The sequence below is a fragment of the Bos taurus genome, chromosome 3, assembly GCF_002263795.3.
Source record: "Bos taurus isolate L1 Dominette 01449 registration number 42190680 breed Hereford chromosome 3, ARS-UCD2.0, whole genome shotgun sequence".
In the NCBI taxonomy this organism is placed as follows: domain Eukaryota; kingdom Metazoa; phylum Chordata; class Mammalia; order Artiodactyla; family Bovidae; genus Bos; species Bos taurus.
In genome coordinates, this window is record NC_037330.1 from 110,595,087 (window position 1) to 110,623,019 (window position 27,933).

The 27,933-nt window shown below is 37.9% G+C and overlaps 1 protein-coding gene across 11 annotated transcripts; it reads right to left on the reverse strand.

The window, feature by feature from the left end:
- On the reverse strand, nucleotides 1–27,930 carry ZMYM1 (zinc finger MYM-type containing 1). 11 transcript variants are annotated; one of them, XM_010803645.4, is made up of 11 exons: nucleotides 27,736–27,930; nucleotides 27,252–27,301; nucleotides 15,457–15,620; nucleotides 14,276–14,348; nucleotides 13,820–14,069; nucleotides 8,767–8,941; nucleotides 8,465–8,677; nucleotides 6,408–6,561; nucleotides 5,330–5,455; nucleotides 5,126–5,163; nucleotides 1–4,515 (listed from the first exon to the last, which is right to left on the reverse strand). In XM_010803645.4, the coding sequence occupies exons 3-11, from the start codon at nucleotides 15,550–15,552 to the stop codon at nucleotides 2,242–2,244; spliced, it is 3,399 nt and encodes a 1,132-aa protein (XP_010801947.2). In that variant the 5' UTR covers nucleotides 15,553–15,620; nucleotides 27,252–27,301; nucleotides 27,736–27,930; the 3' UTR covers nucleotides 1–2,241. The 11 variants fall into 11 exon arrangements, with proteins under 11 accessions (XP_010801947.2, XP_005204818.2, XP_010801948.2 ...); XM_005204761.5 differs by lacking the exon at nucleotides 27,252–27,301; XM_010803646.4 differs by lacking the exon at nucleotides 15,457–15,620.
- Between the last annotated feature and the right edge of the window lie 3 nt (nucleotides 27,931–27,933).

The window sequence follows — 27,933 nt, forward strand, 5'->3', positions numbered from 1 at the left end:
TTATCATCTATCTATATGAGTTGCTAAGCAACCTCTTCTAACATCTTTGATTTCCACATGAGAAAGGTGAGTTTCACCAGAGTCAAGGCCTTATTTTATTCTCTGCTGGATCTCTGCCAGCTAGAATAGTGTCTGGTGTATCATACATGCTGAAAAAATATTTGCTGGATGTACAAGTGTATACCACATACACAAAGGATCACTGCAGTTTAATAAAAATACAGAATCAGATGATATAAAACACCTATTTAAATAAAGGATGAACATGTATATTCATATAATGGAATGGGGAAGGGGACAACAGAGGATGAGATTGGCATCATCCATTGGTTTGATGGCATCACTGATTCCACGGACATGAGTTTGAGCAAACTCCAGGAGATGGTGAAGGACACGGAAACCTGGCCTGCTGCAGTCCATGGACTGCACAGTCAGACAGGACTGAGCCACTGAACAAAAACAAATTCAGCAGTTAGAATGTATCAACTAGAAATCCATGTATAAATCTCAAAGTGAAAAAGGCAAACTGCAGAAAGATAAGTAGAATATAACTTAAAGTTTTACATAAAGTTTACAATCAGGTGGAGCAAGGCTATGTATTAAAGTATAAAATCATATATGCATGGAATGATGCACACCAAGTGTAAAGACAGAAAAAGAGTTCTATCAGAATTATTTCAAAAAACAGTCACATTCTCATAAAGTAGATTAGGAATTCCTACTGTCATCCAGCTATGTGTCAACCAAAACCACAGCAAAATTTAGTTTTAATGTTTAAATGTGAGATTTCACAGAAAAGGAAATTCAAATGTGATTTAATATGATCCCTATCAAATTACCAATAGCATTTTTCACAGAACTAGAACAAAAAATTTCACAATTCATATGGAAACACAAAAGACCTTGAATAGCCAAAACAGTCTTGAGAAAGAAGAGTGGAGCCGGAGGAATCAACCTTCCTGACTTCAGATTATACTACAAAGCTACAGTCATCAAGACAGTATGGTACTGGCACAAAAACAGAAAGACTGACCAATGGAACAAGACAGAAAGCCCAGAAGTAAACCCATGTGCCTATGGGTACCTTATTTTTGACAAAGAAGGCAAGAATATACAATGGGGCAAAGACAGCCTCTTCAATAAATGGTCTGGGAAAACTGAACAGCTATGTGTAAAAGAATGAAATCAGAATACTTCCTAACACCACACACAATGATAAACTCAAAATGGATTAAAGACATAAATGTAAGACCAGAAACTATAAAACTCTTTTAAGTGAAAACAAAAAACTCCACTGAGATTTCATCTCCACAGAGATTAGTATCAGTCAGTTTAGTTCAGTCGTGTCTGATTCTTTGTGACCCCATGGACTACAGCACACCAGGCTTCCCTGTTCATCACCAACTCGCACAGTTTACTCAAACTCATGTCCATTGAGTTGGTGATGCCATCCAACCACCTCATTCTCTGTCGTCCCCTTCTCCTCCTGCCTTCAGTCTTTGCCAGCATCACGGTCTTTTCCAAAGTCAGTTCTTTGCAACAGGTGGTCAACATATCATTATTCAAATAACACTTTGCAATGATCAAAATGTTTATTAATAATTAATAAAGATTTGAGGAAATAGGCACTCTCACATTGTTGGTGGGACTATAAGATGATACAATCCTTATAGAAAGCAATTTGCCAATATCTATGAAAAATAAAAATGTGTAAATCTTCTGACCTAATAGTTCCAGTTTAAAATTTTATTTTATAGCAACATGACCTATGTACAAGGTTATTAAATGCAGCGATATCTGCAACTGAAATAGACTGGAAAGAAAATGTTTATCAGTAGGGACTGCTCCAATATATTTTGGTACATCCATACAATTAAATCTTATGTGGTTATTAAAAAAAGACTCTAAAACTCTATGTATTGATATACAGAACATGACAAAAATGTCATGTTAAAGGAAAAAGGCAAGCTGAAGAACAGTGTGTACGGTACATTTATGACTAAGTATCTCCAGAAGGATATTTAAGAGAAACAGAGAATACTTGTGGGAGGGGGAAATGAGTATTTAAAAAGGGATGGAGCCTTTTCACTATGTATCATTCTATGTCATGAATTTTGAACCGATAAATGCTACATGTTCTGATGAAAAACCTTTTTTCTTAAAAAGACACACATTTGAAATAAAAACTATAATATACAACAGAAATAAAAATTCTTTCAGGTGAATGCAAGCTAGCAAGTACTATATTTCTTTCACCTGAAGGATAAACTTTTCCACAATTCCATTGAGCCTTTCAGGTTCCATCAGTTTATCTACCAATTCCTGCTCAACGGCCATTAGGGCTAAGCCACTAAGCTTTTCTTGTCCCCTGGTACGACATAAATATGTTTTAAGACGAGAAAGTGTAGAAAATGAGTTTTCAGCACTTGCTGAAGTAACTGGCCAAGACAAAGCAATATATAATAGCTTTGATATGCAAGGAATATTATTGTGAAGACCATGCTGAATAAATAAATGGCCAAGATTGCTGAAGTTGATAAAATCATATTCCAGGACAAAGTTGAGCTTTGCATAGTGCCGATAAAATCTAAGTTCTGGGATGATGTCTGCATCAAATTTATAAAATTCTTGGATATCTTTGGCTGTTGCTTCATTTAAGGGTTCATTCCATTTAAGTAACAGTTCTGAAATTTGCTTCATTTTACAATAATCAAACTCTAAAAAACACAATTTTAAATTTTGCAATACAGTATCCAAGCCTTGGTAATAAATATTAACTTTGTATTGTTCTTCTGTTGAGGTAGGAAAAAACATACTGTCTGAATTGCCAGGATCTATAATTTTCTGAATTTTTCTTCTTTTTTGAAATGAAGGTCTTTCAACTTCAAAACCTTTACAGGTTATTTTTTGACATATTTCCTCTGCTCCATCCCAGATAGTTTTGAAATAAGTATCATTTCTTTCAGATGATAAACACTCCAAAATTGCTTCTATTTTTGAAGACAAAGAAAAAATGTCTATTGTTTCACTTTGAAACTCTTTGGAAAGAATTCCTGTAACACTTAGTATTCGATAAAGAAATTTCAAACAAAAGATAAATTCAAATTTAGAAACCACTGCCAACAAATCACTCAATTCATCAGCTAAACTTGTGTTTGAAGAATGGTTTGATAGAACTTCCAGTGTTTCAATGATTTCTGGAAGACCCTCAATCACAGACAGTAATGTATTATCATGGACTGTCCAACATGGTTGTGATATGTGTTTCTTGCATGTTTTGCTTTGACTCAGCTTATAAATGTTTTGAAAATTTACCGACATTTCCCCATGAATAGTGTTGAACAAAGAACTGAGAGTATTTAGAGCACTTCGGAGCTCTTTTACTTCTTTACAAAACCTAATCACTGCTAAATCCAAACAATGTGTGTAACAATGCAGGTATAAAGCTCTTGGCTCTTCCTTCTTAAATTCTGCTGCAATTTTTTTTAATTTTCCCTTCCAATTACTGGTGCTATCATAGGCCTGGCCTCGTATTTTATTCAAATCAACTCCAATTTGCTGCAGGTAAGCTTTGATACTCCTGTGTAAGCTGGTCCCAGTCATCTCTTCAACATCTATGAAACCCAAAAATCTTTCTTTAATTAACACAGCCTTTGATGTCTTCTGTGGGTATCTCACACAAACTGAGAACTGTCCTTTAGTGGCACCACCAGTGGTCTCATCACATATTACTGAAAAAGCTGAGGAGACATTGATCTCATTTACAATATCTTGCAATATTTCAGTCTTTATTATTTCAATAATATCATTTTGAATCTGTGTACTATTATAGAAGTCAACTTGTGAATTCATAAGTCGAAATATTTCTTCTCCTTTATCTTTTGCTCGGATTTCTAACAATTCTAAAAAATTGCCTTTATTCACAGACGAAATAGACTGGTCATTTCCTTTTAAGAATAAACATTGCTTCCCAAGAAATAAAATATTTTCAATTATAAGCTTTAGGTACTTTTTATTTCCTTCAATCTGTTTTGACTGATTAGATAAAGTGTCATTAACAGCTGCATCACAAAATTGGTATTCTCTCCAAAACTGCAATGACTTCAAATGCATTTCACTTTTTTCATGCTTTCTGAATTTTTCCATAGTTTTTTTCCAATGGGAAATTCCTTGTGCTCTAAGTGACTCTCTTCCATAGTTAAATTTTTTCTGGCAGAACAACTGGCATGAATAACAAAATATTACATCCTTTTTAATACTGTTTTCTAATCGTTGAAAATAAGATTTTTTAATACTTCGTGATTTACCTTTAACTTTTTGTATTTTGGATGTAAATTTTGGGTGACGTAGTCTGTCACTTTTTTTCATGGATTTCATATTGTTTGTAGCATTTTGGTTTAACATATGACCTTTTTGTTCTTCTGTATTTAAGGCAACCGTATGCTGACTGACTACAGATGACGGTGGTGAAAGGCTTGGCTGCTGCACACTATTACTTGATTCACTGGGTGAAATCTTGGGAGAAAAAGACAACATTTGTTTGAACAGTTTTCAAACAGTCAATTAAAGAGGGAAACATTAACAATTATTATAACTCAGTATTCTCATTAATAATTTCAAGTCAGACTTGAGATCTAGGAATCTGAATGTGAATACCAAAACGTGTTTATTGCTCTATGTTTTTGAGCTCCAGGATCAAAACAGGAATGAATATGTTCAAATACACATATAATGTTTAAAAAAGGAAAGCTTAAAAAAGAAGGCAGTTAGTAGGCTTCCCAGGTAGCTCAGTGGTGAAAAATCTGCTTGCCAGTGTAGGAGACACAGGTTCAATCTCTGGTCCAGGAAGATCCCACATGCCACAGAGCAGTTAAGCCTGTGTGCCACAACTACTGAGCCAGAGCTCTAGGGCCTGGGAGCCACAACTACTGAACCACACGTGCCTAGGGCCCGTGGTCAGCGAGAGAAGTCACCACAGTGAGAAGCCCATACACTGGAACTAGAGAGTAGCCCCACTCACAGCAACTAGAAAAAAGCCCATGCAACAGCAAAGACCCAGAATAGCCAAAAATAAATAATTTTTTTTTTAAAGGCAGTAGCAAAAACAATTAAAAATAAAACTTACATCCTCAATGACATTTGCTGTTACTGAAGAAACTGTACCTGTTAAAGCATAAATTCAAGATCTTACACCATAAGCTATAAAATAGTATCATTAATTATATTTATTTCATATTAGACAACTGAAAGGAAACAGAATAAAGACAGATTCTATAATCAAGTATGGCAAAACAGTGTATATGTCAAATATCTTCACATCAATTTTTACCTTGTAATACATCAGAGTTCACAATGGGCAGGGCATCATGAGTATCTGCCAATGACACTATATTGCTTATAACTGGAGTTGCATCTTTCTTTGGAGAAGGGAGATTCGTTGAAGCATCACGTACCACTGAAACATTTATTGATAAAAATGAAAAGATTTCTTATAAACCAGGCAGAATCAACCAGGCAGAATCAACCAGTCAGAAAGCACTGTTTAATAACAAGTATCTCAATGAATAACATAAGTATCTAATAGCTTTAAGTATTGATGAGTATTGGAGTACTTTTTATTAGGGCTTACGAATAGCCAGGTTCTTTAGGATAACATTAACACCAACATTAAACTGATAATTTACATTTTTCATATCTTTTTACGTTTGCACAGTTTCTTAGTCCTTTCGTATTATTTGCTTAAAGTTTCAAGCAAATCTTTACTGTGAAATTACCCATGAAGAACACAAAAAAGATTCCTATAGGATCTCCTAACAGGTATCATTTCTAACCATTCCAGGATTCATCAACTTCAATATGAAGGAGCTAGGCTGGTGTCTTAGGTATTGCAGAGATTTCTATAATAAGTCCATCTGCATGATGCATAAGCCCCAAGGGAATTATTCATTCTACTGTCTATGAAATTAACACTACTGGTCCTATATGAGACTCTTTGGTGGAATACATAGTTGGCTCTGGATTATCTATCCCTTTCTATTAGTGAACATCAAAGTATTTTCAACTAGCTCTGCTTCATGTGAAAAATGTAACTCAGAGCCTTGTTTTTATAAAGCAGGGCAAAGTAGAAGATTCTGTATTCTAATACAACAATCTTTACAAGTAAATATTAAATCTTGTGATGAAGTGGCATTCCTTTCATGCAAAAACAATGGAAAATCTTTCTTTGAAACAAGTTTTAGATTTTTTTTTCCCCCCTGCTTCCTCCCCACCCTCCCAGGCCTCAACTCCAGCCACTACCTGTTTTAAGTCAGCTTAATTTGGCAATGAATCAAAGTTATAAATTAAGGGAAAGCAGTAATATTGTTCAACAGTTACTAAATCTCTGATAACTGCTAAGCAAATAATACCTGTAGAAGATTCCATCTTAGCTTTACTGTAAGCAGAGAAACAATTAATAGAGCAGAAAAGCTCTGTCTTCCCCAAGTCACTGGTAGTCTCAATCATTTCATCTGTGGGCTTCAATGATTTGCAAAGAACAGGTGGTAGTGATTTGGCTGGTTTCTGTTAAGAGAGTAAAATAATGTTCAGATTCTTGCTCTATGACATATACCCACTACCATGCTTAATCGAAATATTATAATAACAACAAAGTCACATTTTTGCGCTTTCTTAAAAACCAGAAAAAAAGGCCCTTATAGGTTGTAATGACTAAAATGAAAGGAAACTGATTAATCTATTAGATAATTATTTGTATTATGTTAGGTATATTAATAGCAATAACAATACATATGCAAGCAATGAAGTGGTCATAAGATGCTCTTCATTCCAAGAAATCAAACCCAACTTCATAAACGAACACAAGTCTTATAATTACAGATCCTTCCCCAATGCCAACTTGGGCATCAGCCTTTAAAGGAAAGCCTTCCACTGGTGCTAAGAAGGAGTCAGAAAAAAGTGCCTAATACACATTACAAAATGCTGTGGGAATCACTGTTTTCTAGCCTAACTTCATGGTAAAAATTGCAAGCATATTCTAAGAAAGCTACATACAAGCAGTGAGAGGTACAGAACACAGTGCATTCTGTAAGCAGCTAAGTGTGCAAAGGAAAAGGATAGAAATCGAGAGGTTCACCACCTGCTCTTTCTGGTGAAACACTAACAGTGATGAAATCAAACAGCTTTTAGGCGTACAAAATGCAAAGACAAATACAGATAATAGGTTTTCTGTGAAAGAATGTTGGTAAAGGAACAATGTAACAAAAAACAGTATAATTTTGAAAATTACTATTTTTGTCCCTTATCAGTATGAATTTTCATATTTTGAGAAATGTAACAACTCACCAATATTTAATATTAACCAAGAGTGATATAATTAACATATTACTCATGTGGGAAAGCCAAGACTTAATCTAATTCCTGACTACAGTTCACTAACAGTATGGGTTTTCTCCATTATCAAAATCATACAATACCTTAAATGTAGCATGGCATTGTGTCAGATGTGCCTTTTAACTCATCTAGCCAAATCAGTCGTACCCTATCACACATGCCGAATAACTGAGTACTCAAATATAGGTTCTTAAAATGGGAGGTCTATTTACTGACTGTGAGGGGTAAAGAAAGAAAGAAGGAATGGCATTAACTGTTTTCAGACAGAGTTCTATGCCCTTTGTTCTCCCATTTCTGGTCCCAAGGGAGGATACGCTCATGGTGTGGGAATTCTGCCACAGAAAAGCTGTGGTTCCCAGATGACCTATTTGAATTGTGGCTTGTTGAGACTCCCATCTTCAACTGCTTGTTTTTAAGGAAGAATTTACAGGGATAGAGTTGTATTTCAAAACAGTATCTGAATATGCAAGACATGTGACAGTCCACCTCATGAAAGGGACTCAGAACACTAACTGTGTCATCTCAATCCAGTAGAGCAGGGTCAGCTTCTCTGTTCTCAGAGCCACACATCCAAGGCTCTCCTATCAGAAATAGAGGATTATTTCTCATTGGTTTACTGCCTACTAGGATTCCTGATTCAGAAAAGCATGCGACATTCTTGATTCATCTTTCAGCCTTGCTTATGAGGTGTAAGAATTAAATATATGGAATTAAAAATAAAAAACATTTCTGTGGTTGAGTCTTACTGACCAACAGGCTATTGTTATTGTTGCCATCTAGTTTATAAATAAGCTTCCTTCTGCTGGCCTTTTCTCAAGGTAAGGTGATCACCCTGAGATTCTTCAGGAAAATCTCCATGCATCTTTTATAATGAACTGTTGTGTAAAAAAGAACTATTCTTTCACCTCTTTCATTATCTTACCAACTAAAAATAATTCCAATGATACTAAAATCTATACCCCCACATTTTCCTAAGGTGAAAACATTCACAAGCCAACTAATGGGAGTCAACTGTCCCATTTCTCACTTGAGTCTTATGCAATCAAATTCAAAATGAAGTGATCTTTATTCATACCTGCTTATGTGTAGTAATACTCTTTGAACTATTAAAGTAATGAGACTGTCCTTCCATTTGAAGTATATGAAACATACTAGAGCTAGTGGAACAGTAAGCTCCACAATTCTCACAACAGTTCATGATGAGGTTGTTAGCGGAGTGAAATTTTGAAAAACAGGCATTACAGCAAAGACTATGTTTCACACTCTGGTATTTTACTTCATACTGAATCTAGGATTAAAAAAAAAGATCCAGTAAAAACTCTGATATTTAAGCAGAATATTCAGAATCCCTAAAGGTTAAGAAATATTGCAACTTACAGCAGTAGTCGTCTGACACATGCTGCACTTGGCTGAAACACTATTAGCACATATGGTAACAACTGGCTTTCTTTTTTCTTCATATGATGAAAGACAAGACTGACTGCAAAAAGTTTTGCTAGTGGTAGTATCTTCCAGCTGAATACTGATCACATCCTTTAGATTTAAAATGTCTCTAAAAAATAAACAACAAGGGCACCATTAAACTACTCCAATTATTTTCTCTTCATAACCTAAACCACTCCCTTAAATAACTCTCTCCCCTTGTTTCATATACCTGAAGAACTGTAAAACAGTAGAAACATAAGCCTTGAAATAAGAAAATCTGAATTTGGTTTGATCTCTGGTTGGGGAACTAATAAGATCCCACATGCCACAGGGCAAGGCCCAAAAAAAAAAAAAAAAAAAGTCAGAATAGAATAAAAAAAGGAGTAAGAACTAAATAAATTACAAAAAAAAAAAGCAAATGTGATTTTAAAATACTCCATAATGAAATGACAACATTTGGAAGTCTGCATACCTCAGGGAATCAGTATTTTCCAAATGATGATAATATGCAGCAAAAATCATTTGTGGGTAAAAGAACCATTCTAAGTACAAACAGACCACTAAATTTTCAGGTGACAGTACAAAAAATTCACTGATGTGGTTTCAGATTCCACACTACAACTGACATTTAAGAAATTACCATTCAAGTAGTATCAAAAACACATTTACAACTATCTCAAAAGCTAAACACTCCTCCCTTTTTCAATTATTTATTTGTAAGGTCAGATTTTCTTTAGACTTCAACCAAAACAACATTTTGTAACAAACTGAATGCAGAAGCAGATATGAAAATCCAGCCAGACAGTAAAGCAGTTTGCCATACTAATAAAACAATGCTCACTAATTTTTTTAAAAAGCTGTTTTCATAAAAAAATACTTATGTCAATATGCACTATTTACTGAGTTAATAGTTAAAAATTCTTCAGTTTAAATTTCTAACACAATATATGTATAGCTAGACGTGATCTACATAAAATAAAGATGGTCTTCAAAAATTGTTGTATGTAAAGGGATCCAGAAACCAGAAAATCTGAGAACTGCTACTACAGGAAAAAACAAAATCTCTGGCTACCTAGATCCTTCAGAGTATCAATCTTTCAAGATAATAGTTTTCCAAATGAAATACTCCTGAAATCAACACTACTTTAATACCCCAATATGAACAAATTTTTAGGTACAAATCTTCCTTGACTTATGACAGGGTTATGTCCAGATAAACCCATTTTAAACTGAAAATATCATAAGTTGAAAATGTACATCTAACCTATAGAACATCATAGCTTAGTCTAGTCTACTTTAAATGTGTTTAGAACACTTACCTTAACAACCTACAGATGGGTAAAATCATCCGATAAAAAGTCTTATTATAAAGTGATGAATATATAACTTAATGAATATGGTACCAAACGTGAAAGAATGGTTGTAGGGGTACATAATAATTTTTAAGTTTATGAGTTGTTATCCTTGTGATCATGTGACTGATTGGGAGCTGGGGCTCACTGCCGCTGCCTCCCATTGTGAGAATATCATACTGCATATTATTGTACTAGCCCAGGGAAAGATCAAAATTCAAAATTTGAAGTAAGTTTCTGCTGAATGTGTACTACTTTAGCACCACTGTAAAGTCAAAAAGTCATCATGGAGAACCACTGGAAGTTGGGGACTATCTGTACTATAAGCTTTCTGCCTCCTTAAACAGCACCAAAACAATACGTCAGTTTTCATTATCCTAACACCAGTCATTTTACTGGTTTAAGCTGTAGCTCTAAATGCAGTATCTGAGTTGTGACAAAATGTTTTTCTAGGATTCACTGTGTCCCTAACAGTGTTTAGGATTTGGGCATACAAAGATGAATGTAATCTAGTCCCTAATGTCCAGAGGTTCATAGTCTAACTGGAACAATATCAATTCTTTTTTTTTTTTTGACAGGATACAGCTTTATTGTGAGAAAATGCAGCTGGTACAAGTCTGAAATAGTAACTGAATATGTAACCCATCTATTTACAACAGCAAGGACTGAGGCTTCCCATACAAATCTGTACTACCTTCTCTCAGCCTCATGTGTATTCATCCCTTTCACCAACAATCATCTCTGGTGATTGAGCTTGCCACTGGCCACAAAGTAGGCACAACTCTTCAGGATGAAGTATTGTGTAGGAGACCCGCCTGTTCCTGTCCCAGTCTACACCTACAGAGCACTCTGGGGGCCCGCCTGCTCAGTGGAGGTGGCTTCAGTGGGGGCCGTGAGGGGCACCTTGGGCACTGACTCAGGTGGAGGGCCAACAATATCAATTCTTTAAGAATTTTATTTTATGAAAAATGTTTTGGGAGTTATGGACACTATGAAAACCCAGACCATGGAACAATTATCTGGGTGGTAGGTGGGGGAAAGGAGAGGAAGGAATGGTATGGGAACAGATAAAGGGTACAAATATCTGAGGCAGATCTTTCAGATAGTAAGAAATTAGCCAGAGGGGAAGGAAGGCAGAAGAAACTACACTGGCAGAAGCATGGAAGTCTAAAATGCTTACTGGCTTTTACTGCTACTAGCATACTAGATTGCTGGCTTCTAATATACTAAGGCCTTATTAAAAAAAAAACAAAAACAAAAAAAATGGGAATTTCCTGGCAGTCGTGGTTAGGACTCTGTGATTTCACTGCCAAGGGTGACACAGTTCAATCCTTGGTCAGGAAACTTAAGATCCTACAAGACATGTGGTTCAGTTCAGTTCAGTCGCTCAGTCGTGTCCAACTCTTGGCGACCCCATGAACTGCAGCACGCCAGGCCTCCCTGCCCATCACCAACTCCCGGAGTTTACCCAAACTTGTGTCCATTGAGTTGGTGATGCCATCCAACCACTTCATCCTGCCCTCCCCTTCTCCTCCTGCTCTCAATCTTTCCCAGCATCAGGGTCTTTTCAAATGAATCAGTTCTTCACATCAGGTGGCCAAAGTACTGGAGTTTCAGCTTCAACAACAGTCCTTCCAATGAACACCCAGGACTGATCTCCTTTAGGTATGGCCAAATAAATAAAGGGTCTTATCTTTCTAACATGATTTAAAATGTCATTTTCAAAGCTATCTTTCAATTGGCTCATGAACCAGAATAAAAACTACACTGACTCTAACACAACATTGTAAATCAACTGATCTTCAAAAAAAAAAAAACAACCCTATATTGACTCAAAACAGATTTTAAATCACTGTTATTAAAAAAAAACCTCACTGGTAACTGGTAATAAGCTAAAAATTCTGAGAAGTATGTATCAGTACAAGATGCTAATGAACACAGATGAATGCAGAATAAAAAGTTCTGAAAAAAGTACACATTATTCTGAACAATGGATGGCCTCTCCTAGCCTAAGCATCACTACCTTTCCACCAATTAAGTATTTTGTATCAAAACATTTTTATTCCAGAAAAAGTTAAAACTTGATTTTTTGTTCATATTGGATTTCTTTGCCTTAAAGAACAACTTACACACTAAATCTTTCCTGCTTCAGCCTTTTCAATCTGCCTGGGAGCTCTGCTGAAGATGTGTAACGGATAAACTCCAAACACAGGAACATGATACCTTAACTTCTCAGGGCCTCAGTTTTCTCAAAACCAAAAGAAAATGTTTGAACAGGATGATCTCTAAAGTCCCTTCCAGTTTTATGATTCTGCAGAGAAAGAAAGCATGCTGAAGAGAATGCCATACAGCCCACAGCAAAAAAGAAAAAGAACAAAGTACAGTGTTAAAAGGTTTACAAAGCACAAGAGAAAAGGTAAGTAGAATTCTGGGCAGGAAGATGAAGCCAGGGCTAACTCCTGAAGCAGCAGCCAAATGAGGAGCTAAAGCAACCTATGTAAAGAGTTTGTGAGTTTGTTCAGAGAATACCACCGACAGCCAACATTTCCTTGGTTCTTATTACATGCCAGGATTGTTCTGACCACTTAAATGTATTATTGAATGATCATAATTCTTGTGTACATTTAACAAGACAGATGGGAATACTAAGAAGTTCTCAATGTTGCTTGAACTTTGGCATGTATATGAATCACTTGGGGATAAATGGAGTTCTGATTAATAGGCCTGGGGAAACCTGAGATTCTACAGTTCTAACAGGCTCCCAGATGACGTTGATAAAGCCACTCAGGGATCACATGTAGTATCAAAATGTGAACTAAGGAAGCAAGATTCAGATCGTGGCAATTTGATCCCAAAACAAGGTACTATTTGAAAGGCATTTAATCATATTTAGTGGCAAAACTGGTGGCTCATGTATTCTCTTGTTCTGAAACAAAGAACATTTAAAACGTTTAACACTAGCATTTAATGAGAAATAACAAACTAGATTTATAATATTATATGACTCTCAAAGCACTGAACCTTTATATATCTCAGTGTAGAGTTCAAAATTCTGAATGTTATTAAATCACTATTACTTTTCTCCTTACCTAAATTGTCTCACATAAGTAAAAAAGTTAGCAAAAGAGACCCCAATAATAGTTCACAGAAACCTTAAGACTACATATATACATCTATGTTTACTGAAGGCCATTAAATTTTTCAAAGGAAAATTATGAAACAACTTCACTTGCCACTACAAGAGAAGCATTATAAAACTTTACTCCTTGGAAGGTCAAAAAGTAACTTATTATGATTAAGTTTTTAGTAAGTTACTTTCTATACAGTTAAATGATAAAACAGAATGGGCACACAGTTACCCCAATTGTAGAGAATTTCCAATGTAAAGAAGAGGAAAATAAGTTTTGGAAGTCACATTATTTAAAGGTAAAGAGAAACACAACTCCTATCGTCTTAATTTCTGCAATTCTCTTAATAAACACACACACAAAAACTACTTCTGAACAATCTATTGCAGGAACCAAAAGCAGAAGCAACTTCTTTACCCTAAACCAAGGTGATTACTTCAGAAAAAAACAAACAAAATTACAATCAACATTCTGATCAAGATCTATGTAGGGAAGTAAAAGAGGGCATAATTTAGAATTATATACTTAGAGCAGTTTGAACAAGTTCTCTTCGGAAGAGCTGGTGAACTGCCAGATGAAATGTATTCAGTGATGCATGGTGTGGAGCAGAAAAGCTCAGTAGAACCTTTCCTCTGATAAGCAGTTTGTCCCTTTTGAAAAACTTTTTTACAACCAGAACAGGAAACCTGAACAGCTGTGGTTGAAATTGAAGGAAGCATCTTATTCATGCCAGATGATGCCAGAGAAAGCTGAATGCCTGTAGTGATCTGAGGAGCTATAAATACAAAACAGGAAGGAAAAAAAAATTAGTATTTATATAAAATTAAGTATGCATTCTTTCATTATCTTTTAGAGGTTACTTCTTCTGGACTTGAAACTCAAAACAATCAATGCACTATTCAAGGGGATTCTAAAAAAGGAGAATAAACTGGCCATCATATTTGTCAGAATAAATATGATTAACTTAAGTAATTCTATTACCACTGTCTGAAAATGCAGAGTTTATTTTCAGGTCATTCTCCTGAGTTTTGGGCTGTTGGGCTTGACAGTACTCCTAAAAAAAAAAAAAAGTTGAAAATAATGAAAAGCATCAATCAATCAATAGAAAATGATATATTATGCTCAAGTCTGTTCAGTGAATTGTATTATTGCATTGAACCATGGTATATAAGTAAATACTCCCCTTCTGGTGACTTCTGGCTGGTAACACCCACTAATTATTACACTATTTTCTACTGTACCTAGATACGACTTTATAAGTTTTTGTTAACATAGTCCCTTAGCAGCTACTACAAAAAGAGGGTAGACATACTCAATAATGGTACTTATTTCCCCTTCTTGTTCTGATCACTAACAGCTAATTGTCTTCATAAGGACCTTAAAAACAAAAATTCTTAGACTGGGCTGAATGAGTCTTACAAAGCAGGATTTTTTTTCAGAGCATCAGGCAATCAACCCAAACTTGCTCTATGTCTTTGAATGTTCAAGAACTGAAGAAGTAACAGGTATTTCCTAGATGGACAATATTAATATTGCCCATTGTCATCCAATGGGAGTCATACCCTTTACTTGGTACTAATTTATGTTATTTCTAAACAGAATACTAGAAGTAAATTTAAAATGAAATTGCTTTTCATTGTAAATTTCAACAGGTTCATATACAGACAATCTAAGGAAATTTAGCCCTGCTTACAGCTTGATCTAATTTATCCTTTATATGTTCTTTAGCATTTGATAAGTCTAAAAAAGTTTAAGGATAAAAATGAATCTAATTTGGATAAACAGAGAAAAACTCTAAGTACTTAAAATGTACTAAATAATTCTATTACTTAATAGAGATAGTAGCACAAAAGCATATAACTAGTTATTTGTATTGTTTCAAGTTAAGAAAAATGAAAACAAGTATGTGCTAACCTCAGACAGACCCATAATACCCTAAGCAATCTTTTTTTTTATTAAACCCAATACCCACATCCAAACAGTCCATCTTTCTCTCACATTCTTGCACATGCTTATTATGGCACTTAACCACACATTCTACATTACTTGGTCAACTGCTCTGGGGAAGGAATTAAGATTTTCAACCAATAAACTAGCATCTGCATACTAAAATTTATAATTAAGTGCTACTCTGGAAACAGAAAATACGGTGAAATATCTACCTGAGTATTGTCGGGTTCCACCTTAATTTCCTCTGGCCTCTTAACTTGTGTCACCGCTGCCTTGTCACAGTCACCATTTGTTGGTGATTCTTTCATCTTAGTATCTGATGCAAAGAAATCCTCTAATTCCAAACTAATGGGTTTTTTCCTTGGGAAACAGTTTCCTAAAATAAATTAGGAACTGATGAAGAGTCTGATTTTTAAAAGTTCCTTCAAATATAGTAATTTTCTGGAGGCACAAAAGGTTCTTTCACAGTACCTTTCCTTCATTCATTACTCTGCAGTATAGCTTTGCTTTTTCCACTTCCAGTAAATAAACTCTATGCCTTCTTCTGGCATAAAGACTAGTCTTCTCTACTTTTATTCCCTCAGGGGCCCCTTCCCCTGATTACTGGTTCCTTTCATGCTCAGTCATTTCAGTCATGTCCGACTCTTTGTGATCCCATGGACTGCAGCCCGCTAGGCTCCTCTGTCCATAGGATTTCCCAGGCAAGAATACTGGAGTGGGTTACCATTTCCTCCTCCAGGGGATCTTCCCAACCTAGGGATCAAACCTGTGTCTCCTGGTTCCTTTCACAGAAGCATTTAAATACATTAAAAAAAAAAAAAAAAATCCAGTTTCTAAAGCTACTGCCTTCCCTCTGACCAATTCTTCTCTTGTCTTTGAAATTCTCTCCTTCCTTGACTCTTGTAACTCCAAGACCTATTTCTCCTCCAACCTCTTTGCCAGTCTTTTTCTCATTTACTTCACCTGCTTCTAAATATCTATGTTCCTCTAAGCACAATTCCTCAGGACTCTTTTCACTTGCTCATGGGCACAATCTGGGATTCAAGCATCATCTATATGCTCTTTTCCATCTATATGCCTGAGCTCTAGCCCAGGTAACTAACTACCTATTAAATATCTCCACTTAAATGTTCCAGGCATTCCTCAAATTCAAGAGACTTAAAACTATATTCCTGGGCTTCCCTGGTGGATCAGTGGTTAAGAAATCTGCCTTGTAATGCAAGGGACACCAGTTTGACCCCTGGTCCAGGAAGATTCCACATGCTGAGGAGCAACTAAGTCTGTGTGCCATGACTACTAAGCCCATGAGGGGCAACTAGGAAGCCTGCATGCTGCAGCAGGAGCAGCCCCGGAGGCATGAGAATCCCTGCACGCACAACAGAGAGTAGCGCCCCTTCTTCTACTGGAGAAAGCCTGCATGAAGCAATGAAGACCCACCACAGCCAAAGAACACAAAACACTTAATTCTCGTATTATCCCCAGAAGCCTGCCTTATACATGTCGTCTTTCTTGGGAAATGGCTTTATGGTATGTATATACCCAATTTTCCAGGCCAAAAATCTAGGGATAGCCATAAATTCCTCTTCTCCCAAAGTCTCACATCTCATCACCAAATTGGATCAAATGATTGTCTTGAATCTATTTTCTCATTATACTTAATGCCTCCTCCACCTCCCATCAATTCCTTTTTGGTAAATAGTATTAAGAAGAAACAACAAGCCCAAGATGGACTTATTTGTGCTAAGTCCCATCAAGACTAATACCTAACTGAACTGTAGTTTCAGACTCTCCAAATAGTGAAATTTTAAGCCAGTCAGTTAATTTCTTGGTCAGCACTAATGAGGTAATCTGCCCAAAACACTGTCTGAAATAGTCTACTCTTTTAGCTTCCTTATCCTACCTTCTTTCTGCCTATAAAACCTTCCATCTTGTACAGCTCCTTGAATATCCTGCTATTCACTAGATGGCATACTGTCAGATTTCTGAATGATACTGATTAGATCTTCAAATTTACTGGGTTGAATTTTTTTTTTAACAGTAGCTAATATCCAAAATCAAAATATAAAAGACTGCGTGCATTTAGCTTAAAAAAGAACTCCCATTTTATAACTTTTGAGGAACTAACTACAGGAGCCTTTTGATTATGCAAAGCAGATTAGAGTCCCTGGAGAAATAGAATCACATATGGCTTTCTTGATGTAAGAGAACCATTTTGGCCTAAACCATTTTGTGATCTAAGCCTGGCTTCAATGCTTGCCCTTCAGCAGGTCTTAGTAATTAATGATCTTGCTCGTGGTGGTGGTAGCTGCTCAGTCATGTCTGACTCTTTGCAACTCCATGGACTGTAGCTTGCCAGGCTCCTCTGTCTCTGGAATTCTCTAGGGAAGAACACTGGAGTGGTACCCATTGCCTCCTTCAGGGTAGCTTCCCGACCTAGGGATCGAACTCAGGTCCCCAGATTCTTTACCGTTTGAGCCACCAGGAAGTCCAAAATTAATGAGTTGAACTAGATAATCTAACACTAGTGCTAAGTCACTTCAGTTGTGTATTACTCTGTGACCCTATTGACTGTATCCCGCCAGGCTTCTCTGTCCATGGGATTTCCCAGGAAAGGATACTGGAGTGGGTTGCCATGCCCTTCTCCAGGGGATCTTCCCAACCCAAGGATCAAACCCACATCTCTTATGTCTCCTGCACTGCAGGCGGGTTCTTTACCACAAGTGCCACATGAGGGAATGCTGAAACAAGGGAGGAGCAGTCAAGAAACAACACTGCTGCCGTGGGGGGCAGGGCCCTGGTTCCTCAAGGGAATACCTTTGAGGTCCACAGGAACTAAGGCTCCCTTCCAGCTGGAGGGTGGGAAGATGATGTTGACCCTCCAGACTTCAATCAACTAAACCTTGGGCTCTGTTGACCTTTGTTCCAATGCTATGCTGAATTCTTCTCTGTTCAAGCCCCTTCGTGAATATGCAAGTACCCTTAAAGAAGAAGGAAATGGCAACCCACTCCAGTAGTCTTGCCTGGAAAATTCCATGGACGGAGGAGGCTGGTAGGCTACAGTCCGTGGGGTCACAAAGAGTCTGTCACAACTGAGTGACTTCACTTTCTTTCTTTCACTTTAGTTTAAAACTTTCCCAGTTTTGCTGTTGGGGAGACAATGCTTTGGGTAAGCTCCCCAGTGTTCTCCTTACTTGCTACATGTATATGTGCTCAGTCTCGTCTGATTCTTTGCTATCCCATGGACTATAGCCTGCCGGGCTTTTCTGTCCATGGGATTTCCCAGGCAAGAATGCTGGAGTGGGTTGCCATTTCCTTCTCAAGGGGATCTTCCCAACCCAGGGACCGAACTTCCATCTCCTGCACTAGCAGGTGGATTCTTTACCACTGAGCCACCAGGGAAGTAAATAATGACAAATATTTCCTTCTCCCAGTATTTGGCATGGTTGTGTCTATTGGCTTGACAACCACCAAGAGGTAAACCCAGTTTTCAGGTAATGATTGTTCAGTCCCAAGGCCTCTATTTTCAAGGACAGACTGGTTCCTTGCATTCTCTTTTCCTTGCATGCTAAGTAGCTTCAGTCATGTCCAACTCTTCGCCACTCTAAAGACTGTAGCCTGCCAGGCTCCCCTGTCCATGGGATTCTCCAGGCAAGAATACTGGAGTGGGTCGCCATGCCCTCCACCAAAGGATCTTCCTGACCCAGGCATCGAACCTGTGTCTCTCTTTTTGAACCTGCATCTCCTGCGTTGGCAGACGGTTCTTGGCCTATTTTCCATTTTTCTTGCAGCTGCCACCTCCAATTCTAAATCCTCTGGAACTCTTTCCCTTCCTAACCTTCACTGCAGAGGACAAGTCTCCTGGATTCTTTTTCTTATACCACCTCCATGAGAAAAGGAAACTCTTTGCTTTACAAATAATGATTACAAGGGCAGGAGATAAGTAAAACAGATAAGGTTAAGTTAAAGCTCTTACTGGAATAATTCCAGGTCTACGGTTTTATACTGAGTTAGTATGTTGAAAATCCCCAAGTTCTGTCACTGTCTTTTATTTCTGAGGTTGGAACTCAACCACCAACCTCACCCTGATCTTTAACTCAGCTTTTACTGTAATCTCCTATCTCTAGGCAGAAAATTAAATAAGGCCTCACGGTGCAATAAAAACTCATACAGCCTCTGCTCAGTCCATTTGAGCATTATATACAATCAGTAGAGTAAAACTCGCTGGAAATTAACTACTAGATTGTAGATACCCTTCACTTGAAAGTAAATATGCTATATTAACTTTAAAGATCAATTAAAAATAGAATATCGAGGAATTCCTTCAAACATGTCAGTCATCACACAGGCAAAGAATAGAAAGTACCTTGAAAATGTAACTAATCAAAATATATTTGAGACAGAAGAAAATGGTACATAACACTTCTTTAGCTACTAAAAAAACAAAAAGAGCAAAAGACATACATGAACAACAAATTCATTACTTCCTTTCTCAATAAGATGAACAAAGGAGTAACAAGTCCTAGAGACCTCTTTTTAACATAATCCCATCCATCTTCCCAAACTGGAGCTAAACCACATATACACTGGAGACTATTAATAGTCACAGAATAAATGTGGAACATCTTCCTGCTAGTTAATTAAACAAATTTTAATTTAAACCAAAGAGGGACAGATTATGAAGCAGAAAACTCACATTATTTTTAAAAGAAAACATGAGGATCAGAAAGAGAGTAAAAAGGACTTCCGTGGTGGTGTAACAGATAAGAATCCACCTGCCAATGCAGGGGACATGGGTTCAATCCCTGGTCCAGGAAGATTCCACATGCCAAGGAGCAATGGGGCCCATGAGCTGCAACTACTGTGCCTGTGTGCCGCAAAAAGAGAAGCCGCTGCTAAGAGAGGCTGTGCACCACAGCAAAAGGGCAGACCCCGCCTACCTCAGCTAGAGAAGCTCTGGGTGCAACAGCCGAAACCCAGGGCTGCCAAAACTTAAAAATAAATAAATAAATAAAATTACAAAAAAAAAAAAAGTAAAAAAAAATCCCATTTGATATGATGTCAACCCCTTCACAAAACTCTAAGGAATAAATTTAATCAAGGAAGTGAAAGACCTATACACTGAAAACTACATAACATTGATAAAAGAAACTGAATATGATTCAAAGAAATGGAAGGATATCTCATGACCTTAGATTTGAAGAATACTGTTAAAATGTCCATACTACCTAAAGCAAACTATAAATTTCATGTAATCCCTATGAAAATACCCATGATACTTTTCACAGAACTAGAACAAATCATCTTAAAATTTATACAGAACCATAAACACAAAAGAACAACATTGGAAACATAATACTTCCAGACTTTGGACTACATTACAAAGCTACAGTGATCAAAACAGCATGGTACTGGCACAAAAACATACACATAGCTCAGTGGAACAGAATAACCCCACACACACATGGTCAATTAATCTATGACAAATGAGGTGAGAAAACACAGTGGAGAAAAGACAGTCTTTTCAGCGAGTGGTGTTAGGAAAGCTGGATGGCTATATGTTAATAAGTGAAATTAGAACACTCCCTCACTCCATGTACAAAAGTAAACTCAAAATGGTTTAAAGACCCAATTATAAGACGCCATAAAACTCCTAGAAGGGAACACAAGCAAAATATTTTGGACATAAATCATAGCAATATTTTCTTAGATCAGTCTCCCAAGGCAAAAAAAAAGCAAAAATAAATAAATGGGACCTAATCAAACTAAAAAACTTTTGAACAACAAAGGGAATAATCAATAAAACAAAAAGAAAACATATAGAATGTCAGCAAATATTTGCAGATGGCTTAATTTCCAAAATATACAAACAGCTCATACAATTCAATATCAAAAAACACCAAATAACCCAATTAAAAAATGGGCAGAAGACAGCCATTTCTCTGAAGAAGTCACACAGATGGTCAATCAAGTCAGGTCAGTCGCTCAGTTGTGTCCGACTCTTTGCGATCCCGTGAATTGCAGCATGCCAGGCCTCCCTGTCCATCACCAACTCCCAGAGTTCACTCAGCTCATTTCCATCAAGTTGGTGATGCCATCCAGCCATCTCATCCTCTGTCATCCCCTTCTCCTCCTGCCCCCAATCTTTCCCAGCATCAGAGTCTTTTCCAATGAGTCAACCCTTCGCATGAGGTGGCCAAAGTACTGGAGTTTCAGCTTTAGCATCATTCCTTCTAAAGGACTCATCTCTTTAGAATGGACTGGTTGGATCTCCTAGCAGGCCAAGGGACTCACAAGAGTCTTCTCCAACACCACAGTTCAAAAGCATCAATTCTTCGGCACTCAGCTTTCTTCACAGTCCAACTCTCACATCCATACATGACCACTGGAAAAACCAGAGCCTTGACTAGCCAGACCTTTGTTGGCAAAGTAATGTCTCTGCTTTTGAATATGCTGTCTAGGTTGGTTATAACTTTCCTTCCAAGGAGTAAGCGTCTTTTAATTTCATGGCTGCAGTCACCATCTGTAGTGATTTTGGAGCCCAGAAAAATAAAGTCTGACACTGTTTCCACTGTTTCTCCATCTATTTGCCATGAAGTGATGGGACCGGATGCCATGATCTTCGTTTTCTGAATGTTGCACTTTAAGCCAACTTTTTCACTCTCCTCTTTCACTTTCATCAAGAGGCTTTTTAGTTCCTCTTCACTTTCTTTCATAAGGGTGGTGTCATCTGCATATCTGAGGTTATTGATATTTCTCCCGGCAATCTTGATTCCAGCTTGTGCTTCTTCCAGTCCAGCGTTTCTCATGATGTACTCTGCACAGAAGTTAAATAAACAGGGTGACAATACACAGCCTTGATGTATTCCTTTTCCTATTTGGAACCAGTCTGTTGTTCCATGTCCGGTTCTAACTGTTGCTTCCTGACCTGCATACAGGTTTCTCAAGAGGCAGGTCAGGTTAGTCTGGTATTCCCATCTCTTTCAGAATTTTCCAGTTTATTGTGATACACACAGTCAAAGGCTTTGGCATAGTCAATAAAGCAGAAATAGATGTTTTTCTGGAACTCTCTTGCTTTTTCCATGATCCAGCGGATGTTGGCAATTTGATCTCTGGTTCCTCTGCCTTTTCTAAAACCAGCTTGAACATCTGGAAGTTCACGGTTCACATATTGCTGAAGCCTGGCTTACAGAATTTTGAGCATTACTTCACTAGCGGGTGAGATGAGTGCAATTGTACGGTAGTTTGAGCATTCTTTGGCCTTGCCTTTCTTTGAGACTGGAATGAAAACTGACCTTTTCCAGTCCTGTTGCCACTACTGAGTTTTCCAAATTTTCTGGCATATTGAATGCAGCACTTTCACAGCATCATTTTTCAGGATTTAAAATAGCTCTATGAAGACCTACAAGACCTTTTAGAATTAACACCCAAAAAAGATGTCCTTTTCATTATAGGGGACTGGAATGCAAAAGTAGGAAGTCAAGAAACACCTGGGGTAACAGGCAAATTTGGCCTTGGAATACAGAATGAAGCAGGGCAAAGGCTAGTAGAGTTCTGCCAAGAGAACATACTGGTCATAGCAAACACCCTCTTCCAACAACACAAGAGAAGACTCTACACATGGACATCACCAGATGGTCAACACCGAAGTTAGACTGATAATATTCTTTGCAGCCAAAGATGAAGAAGCTCTATACAGTCAGCAAAAACAAGACTGTGGCTCAGATCATGAACTCCTTATTGCCAAATTCAGATTTAAATTGAAGAAAGTGGGGGAAATCACTAGGTCATTCAGGTATGACCTAAATCAAATCCCTTATGACTATACAGTAGAAGTGAGAAATAGATTTAAGGGACTAGATCTGACAGATAGAGTGCCTAATGAACTATGGATGGAGGTTCATGACACTGTATGGCAGACAGGGATCAAGACCATCCCCATGGAAAAGAAATGCAAACAAGCAAAATGGCTGTCTGGGGAGGCCTTGTAAATAGCTGTGAAAAGAAGAAAAGCGAAAAGCAAAGGAGAAAAGGAAAGATATAAGCATCTTAATGCAGAATTCCAAAGAATAGCAAGGAAAGATAAGAAAACCTTCCTCTGTGATCAATGCAAAGAAATAGAGGAAACAATAGAATGGGAAAGACTAGAGATCTCTTCAAGAAAATTAGAGATACCAAGGGAACATTTCATGCAAAGATGGGCTCCATAAAGGACAGAAATGGTATGAACCTAACAGAAACAGAAGATATTAAGAAGAGGTGGCAAGAATACACAGAACAACTGTACAAAAAAGTTCTTCATGACCAAGATAATCACGATGGTGTGATCTAGTTAGACAAGACAAATATATCACTTATAAGTGGAATCTAAAAAATAATACAAATAGTCTATACACAAAATAGAAACAAACTCATAGGCACAGAAAATAAGCTTAACAGGTTACTAAAAGGGAAAGAGGGGAAGGAGGGATAAATTAGGAGGATGACATTAACAAATACAAACCTCTATACATAAAACAGGCTTCCCTGGTGGCTAGAATAGTAAAGAATCTGCCTGCAATGCAGGAGACCTGGGTTTGATCCATGGGTTAGGAAGATCCCCTGGAGAAGGAAATGGCAACCCACTCCAGTATTCTTGCCTGGAGAATCCCATGAACAGAGGAGCCTGGCAGGTTACAGTCAATGGGGTCACAAAGAGTTGGACACAATTGAGTGACTAACACTTTCTTTCATACATAAAACAAGGATTTACTTTATATATAGCACAGTAAACATTCATACAGCCAATATCTTATAATAATCTATAATGGAAAATAATATGTTATGGAAATATATATGTGTTTGTATATATATATATTATAAATATATAACTGAATCACTCTGGTATACACCTGAAATTAACACAATACTGTGTCAACTTCAATGAAACAAAGAAAAACCCATGAGACTGCAAAGAATTTGCAAGCTATTAGAAGTTACTTCCAGATACATAAACAGACCTCCAGAGGAAATGTATACACTTCCCTCCTGGAAATAACAATACTGCATATATAAAACCTGTTGATGAAAAATTAAACAACTGTCAATCTAAGAGAGAGGATTTTATTTGAGCCAACTGGAGTATAAACTGGGAAGTCTTTCAGAAAGCGCTGGGGAGGGTTTCATCTGTTAGGAGATGAAGGCACCATCACATTCATTTTCAAGACAAAGGATCATATGTCAAAATAACACACTGACACTTTACATAAAGGTCATCAAAGATACAAAGTCTAGATAAGCATGTAGAAAGTGAGCAGTAAGTCACCATGACTCCTCACTGAGCTTGGAAAGAACACTAATCTTTTAGGAAATTCCATTGCTAGAGGGAGGAAAAATAATCGGCATTATAATATTACTGGCCATTATATATATTGGCATTATAATAATAAATGCCTGAAGGCACTCCCATTTTGGGGGAGGTCTGGTTAATGTATAATGCAGATGAACACTACACACTAAAGGGGGAGAGAGGAGGCCCAAAGGGACACAGAAGATAATTCTATGCTTAAATTTTTTTCTTTCCTTAAGATATAAACTTCATCAAACCTGATGCTTCAAACTGAGTCACTTTAATCTTTTCATTCTTCCCCACTATACTTCTGCTCTCACTCTTCTCCTACTTGCAAAGTCATTTTTGCCTATTCAAATTCTACTCAGCTTCTAAACCAACTCAGCTCTGCTGCTGCTAAGTGGCTTCAGTCGTGTCCATATGGAGTCTGTGCGACTCCATAGATGGCAGCCCACCAGGCTCCCCCGTCCCTGGGATTCTCCAGGCAAGAACACTGGCGTGGGTTGCCATTTCCTTCTCCAATGCATTAAAGTGAAAAGTTTGAGTGAAGTCGCTCTGTCGTGTCCAATTCTTAGCGACCCCATGGACTGCAGCCTACCAGGCTCCTCTGTCTATGGGATTTGCCAGGCAAGAGTACTGGAGTGGGTTGCCATTACTGGAGAGAACTAAAACTAAGATATGCTTAGACAAGATAAATTGAGGCCTATCAGAATAGCTTCTAGCATGCTAAAACCCTGCCACTGGCAATAATTATAAAATTAAGACTACCCCTGAGGACACTTTCCAGGATAAAGCAGTCTTATCTCTTAGGAATTGTGACCTTTACTTCTAGGGTTTGGCGCCCCCCTCTCCCCACCCCCCACCCCACCTGCAGGAATCTCAACTGAAAGTCCACATTTACCAAGTCCCCTCTACTTAAACTTCAACTGCTCCTAACTTTGCAAAGCTACTATAATCTACTTTTAGGTGTTTATCCTCCCAACTGCTGTTTTCTCCTAGGTTTTTTTGAGTCTTGCTTTGTAGATGTGCAGTTCAGGAGTTAGCTAAAAAGTGGAAAGTGAAAGTGTTAATCGCTCAGTCCTGTCCAACTCTTTGCGACCCCATGTTCTGTCCATGGAATTCTCCAGGCAAGAGTACTGGAGTGGGTAGGCATTCCTTTCTCCAGGGGATGTTCCTGACCCAGGGACTGAACTCACATCTCCTGCATTGCAGGCAGATTCTTTACCATCTGAGCTACCAGGGAAGCCCAAAAAGTGGAGGAGGGGAATATTTGTCTGCAAATTTGGAGGGCTTATGCCTCAGAGGTTCTCTCCTCCAAGATTGTACCACTTGAGTTTCAACTACTTCAGATCAGATCAGATCAGATCAGTCGCTCAGTCGTGTCTGACTCTTGGCGACCCCATGAATCGAAGCACGCCAGGCCTCCCTGTCCATCACCAACTCCCGGAGTTCACTGAGACTCCACGTCCATCGAGTCAGTGATGCCATCCAGCCACCTCATCCTCTGTCATCCCCTTCTCCTGCTGCCCCCATTCCCTCCCAGCATCAGTCTTTTCCAATGAGTCAACTCTTCTCATGAGGTGGCCAGAGTACTAGAGTTTCAGCCTTAGCATCATTCCTTCCAAAGAAATCCCAGGGCTGATCTCCTTCAGAATGGACTGGCTGGATCTCCTTGCAGTCCAAGGGACTCTCAAGAGTCTTCTCCAACACCACAGTTCAAAAGCATCAATTCTTTGGCGCTCAGCTTTCTTCACAGTCCAACTCGCACATCCATACATGACCACAGGAAAAACCATAGCCTTGACTAGCCGGACCTTTGTTGGCAAAGTAAAGTCTCTGCTTTTGAATATGCTATCTAGGTTGGTCATAACTTTCCTTCCAAGAAGTAAGCGTCTTTTAATTTCATGGCTGCAGTCACCATCTGTAGTGATTTTGGAGCCCAAAAAAATAAAGTCTGACACTGTTTCCACTGTTTCCCCATCTATTTCCCATTCAACTACTTAGGCAACCCAAAATTCTGGTCTCCTTAACTCAACTATGCTATAAGAAGATACGGTTGGAGATAAAATGCAAGAGTGCCAGAGGAAGGAAATAAGGTTAGAAGAGTAGATTTGAGTCATATCAGGAAAGTACTTGAATATAAAAACTTTGTACTTAAGCTTTTGGGGTTCAGCAACCATTTCATTCATAGTTCTTTTCTTAAGTAAAAATTTACTTAAAAAAAAAAAAAACCTAATAAAATCCTAAGATACACTCAGCTGTGTTACACATTAAATGTTAGGTATTGTGGAGACCTCCAAAGCTTTAATTTGTGCTAAATTACAGAGACCTATAGAAAATAATTTTTCCATCCAGGTGAACACAGTTGATGTATCACTAGTAAGGAAGATGACAGCTTTGGACCTATCCTTTTTGGGTTCTGAACTGTATATATCCACTCACAGAAAATCCTAGAAGTAAATTCACTATTTAGCAAAGGAGTCTACTCCTCTGAGTAACACTCTTGATTTAAGACTAAGACTTTAGTTGGGCAAAGTGCTGAGTCCTGATTCCATCAGGACTAACTGTAATATATTTCGTGTTATATATTTTGGGGGCGTCTTGTCATATAATTGTGATGAGAAATACAAGCAATCGTCAGATGCTATTAATGATTCAACCCTTAGAGAACTCTCCACTTACCGACTTTTGAGCTTTCGGTTCAGTTTAATTGAAAAGTATCAGACTGCAACCTGAGAAAGTTCAAAATGTAACCATCCATGAAACCAAGTTACTTTCAATCTTGTACACTAGAGCAAAATACTGCAATAAAATGATGAAGACTGCACCTTCATCTAATTCCAATTTCAAATCCGAATTAATTACGAAATTCTTATAATTTGAAACTCTCTCTTAGCAAACATCCCGTGTACAATTCTATTTGCAAAAGGAGTGTCAAGATTTTTTAAGTTTGAAAAAATAATTGCCTTAACGAGGTAGATAGAGCCACAGGTGTGATCTAATGAAACGTTTCAGAAACGGAGGCCGCAGAGAGACACCCAAGGCTGAAAAGCAGTTACGGCGCAGCGGTAGTAGGCGGCGAGAAACGCGGAAAGTCTTGGCAAAGACGCCCCGACTCTGAGGACAAAGTTAAAGGAGACGACAAACACTAGCCAGGGGGACTGACCCTGAATTCTCGACCCCCACAGGGCGGCATCCACAGGCAAGGCTGGGTTCCTAGAACCCCGGCTCTCCCGGACACTTCATCTTCCCTCTGACTGGTGAAACTCTCCGCTCGCCTCTGGTAAAGCACATGAATAAAGATCGACGCCACAACCGCTTAAGGAGGCTTCCCAACTTCTTTCAGGAACGCCCGCCACGCGAG

Bases quoted from the DNA above. Each gene is read 5' to 3' on its own strand.
- ZMYM1 (NM_001205509.3), bottom strand. From the start codon at position 15,552: ATGAAAGAATCACCAACAAATGGTGACTGTGACAAGGCAGCGGTGACA. The intron at 14,070-14,275 runs GTAATAGAATTA...TTGTATTTATAG, and splicing joins CTCTGCATTTTCAGACAGTG to CTCCTCAGATCACTACAGGC. The intron at 8,942-13,819 runs GTATATAATTCT...TTTATTTTTTAG, and splicing joins ACTTGTTCAAACTGCTCTAA to AGACATTTTAAATCTAAAGG.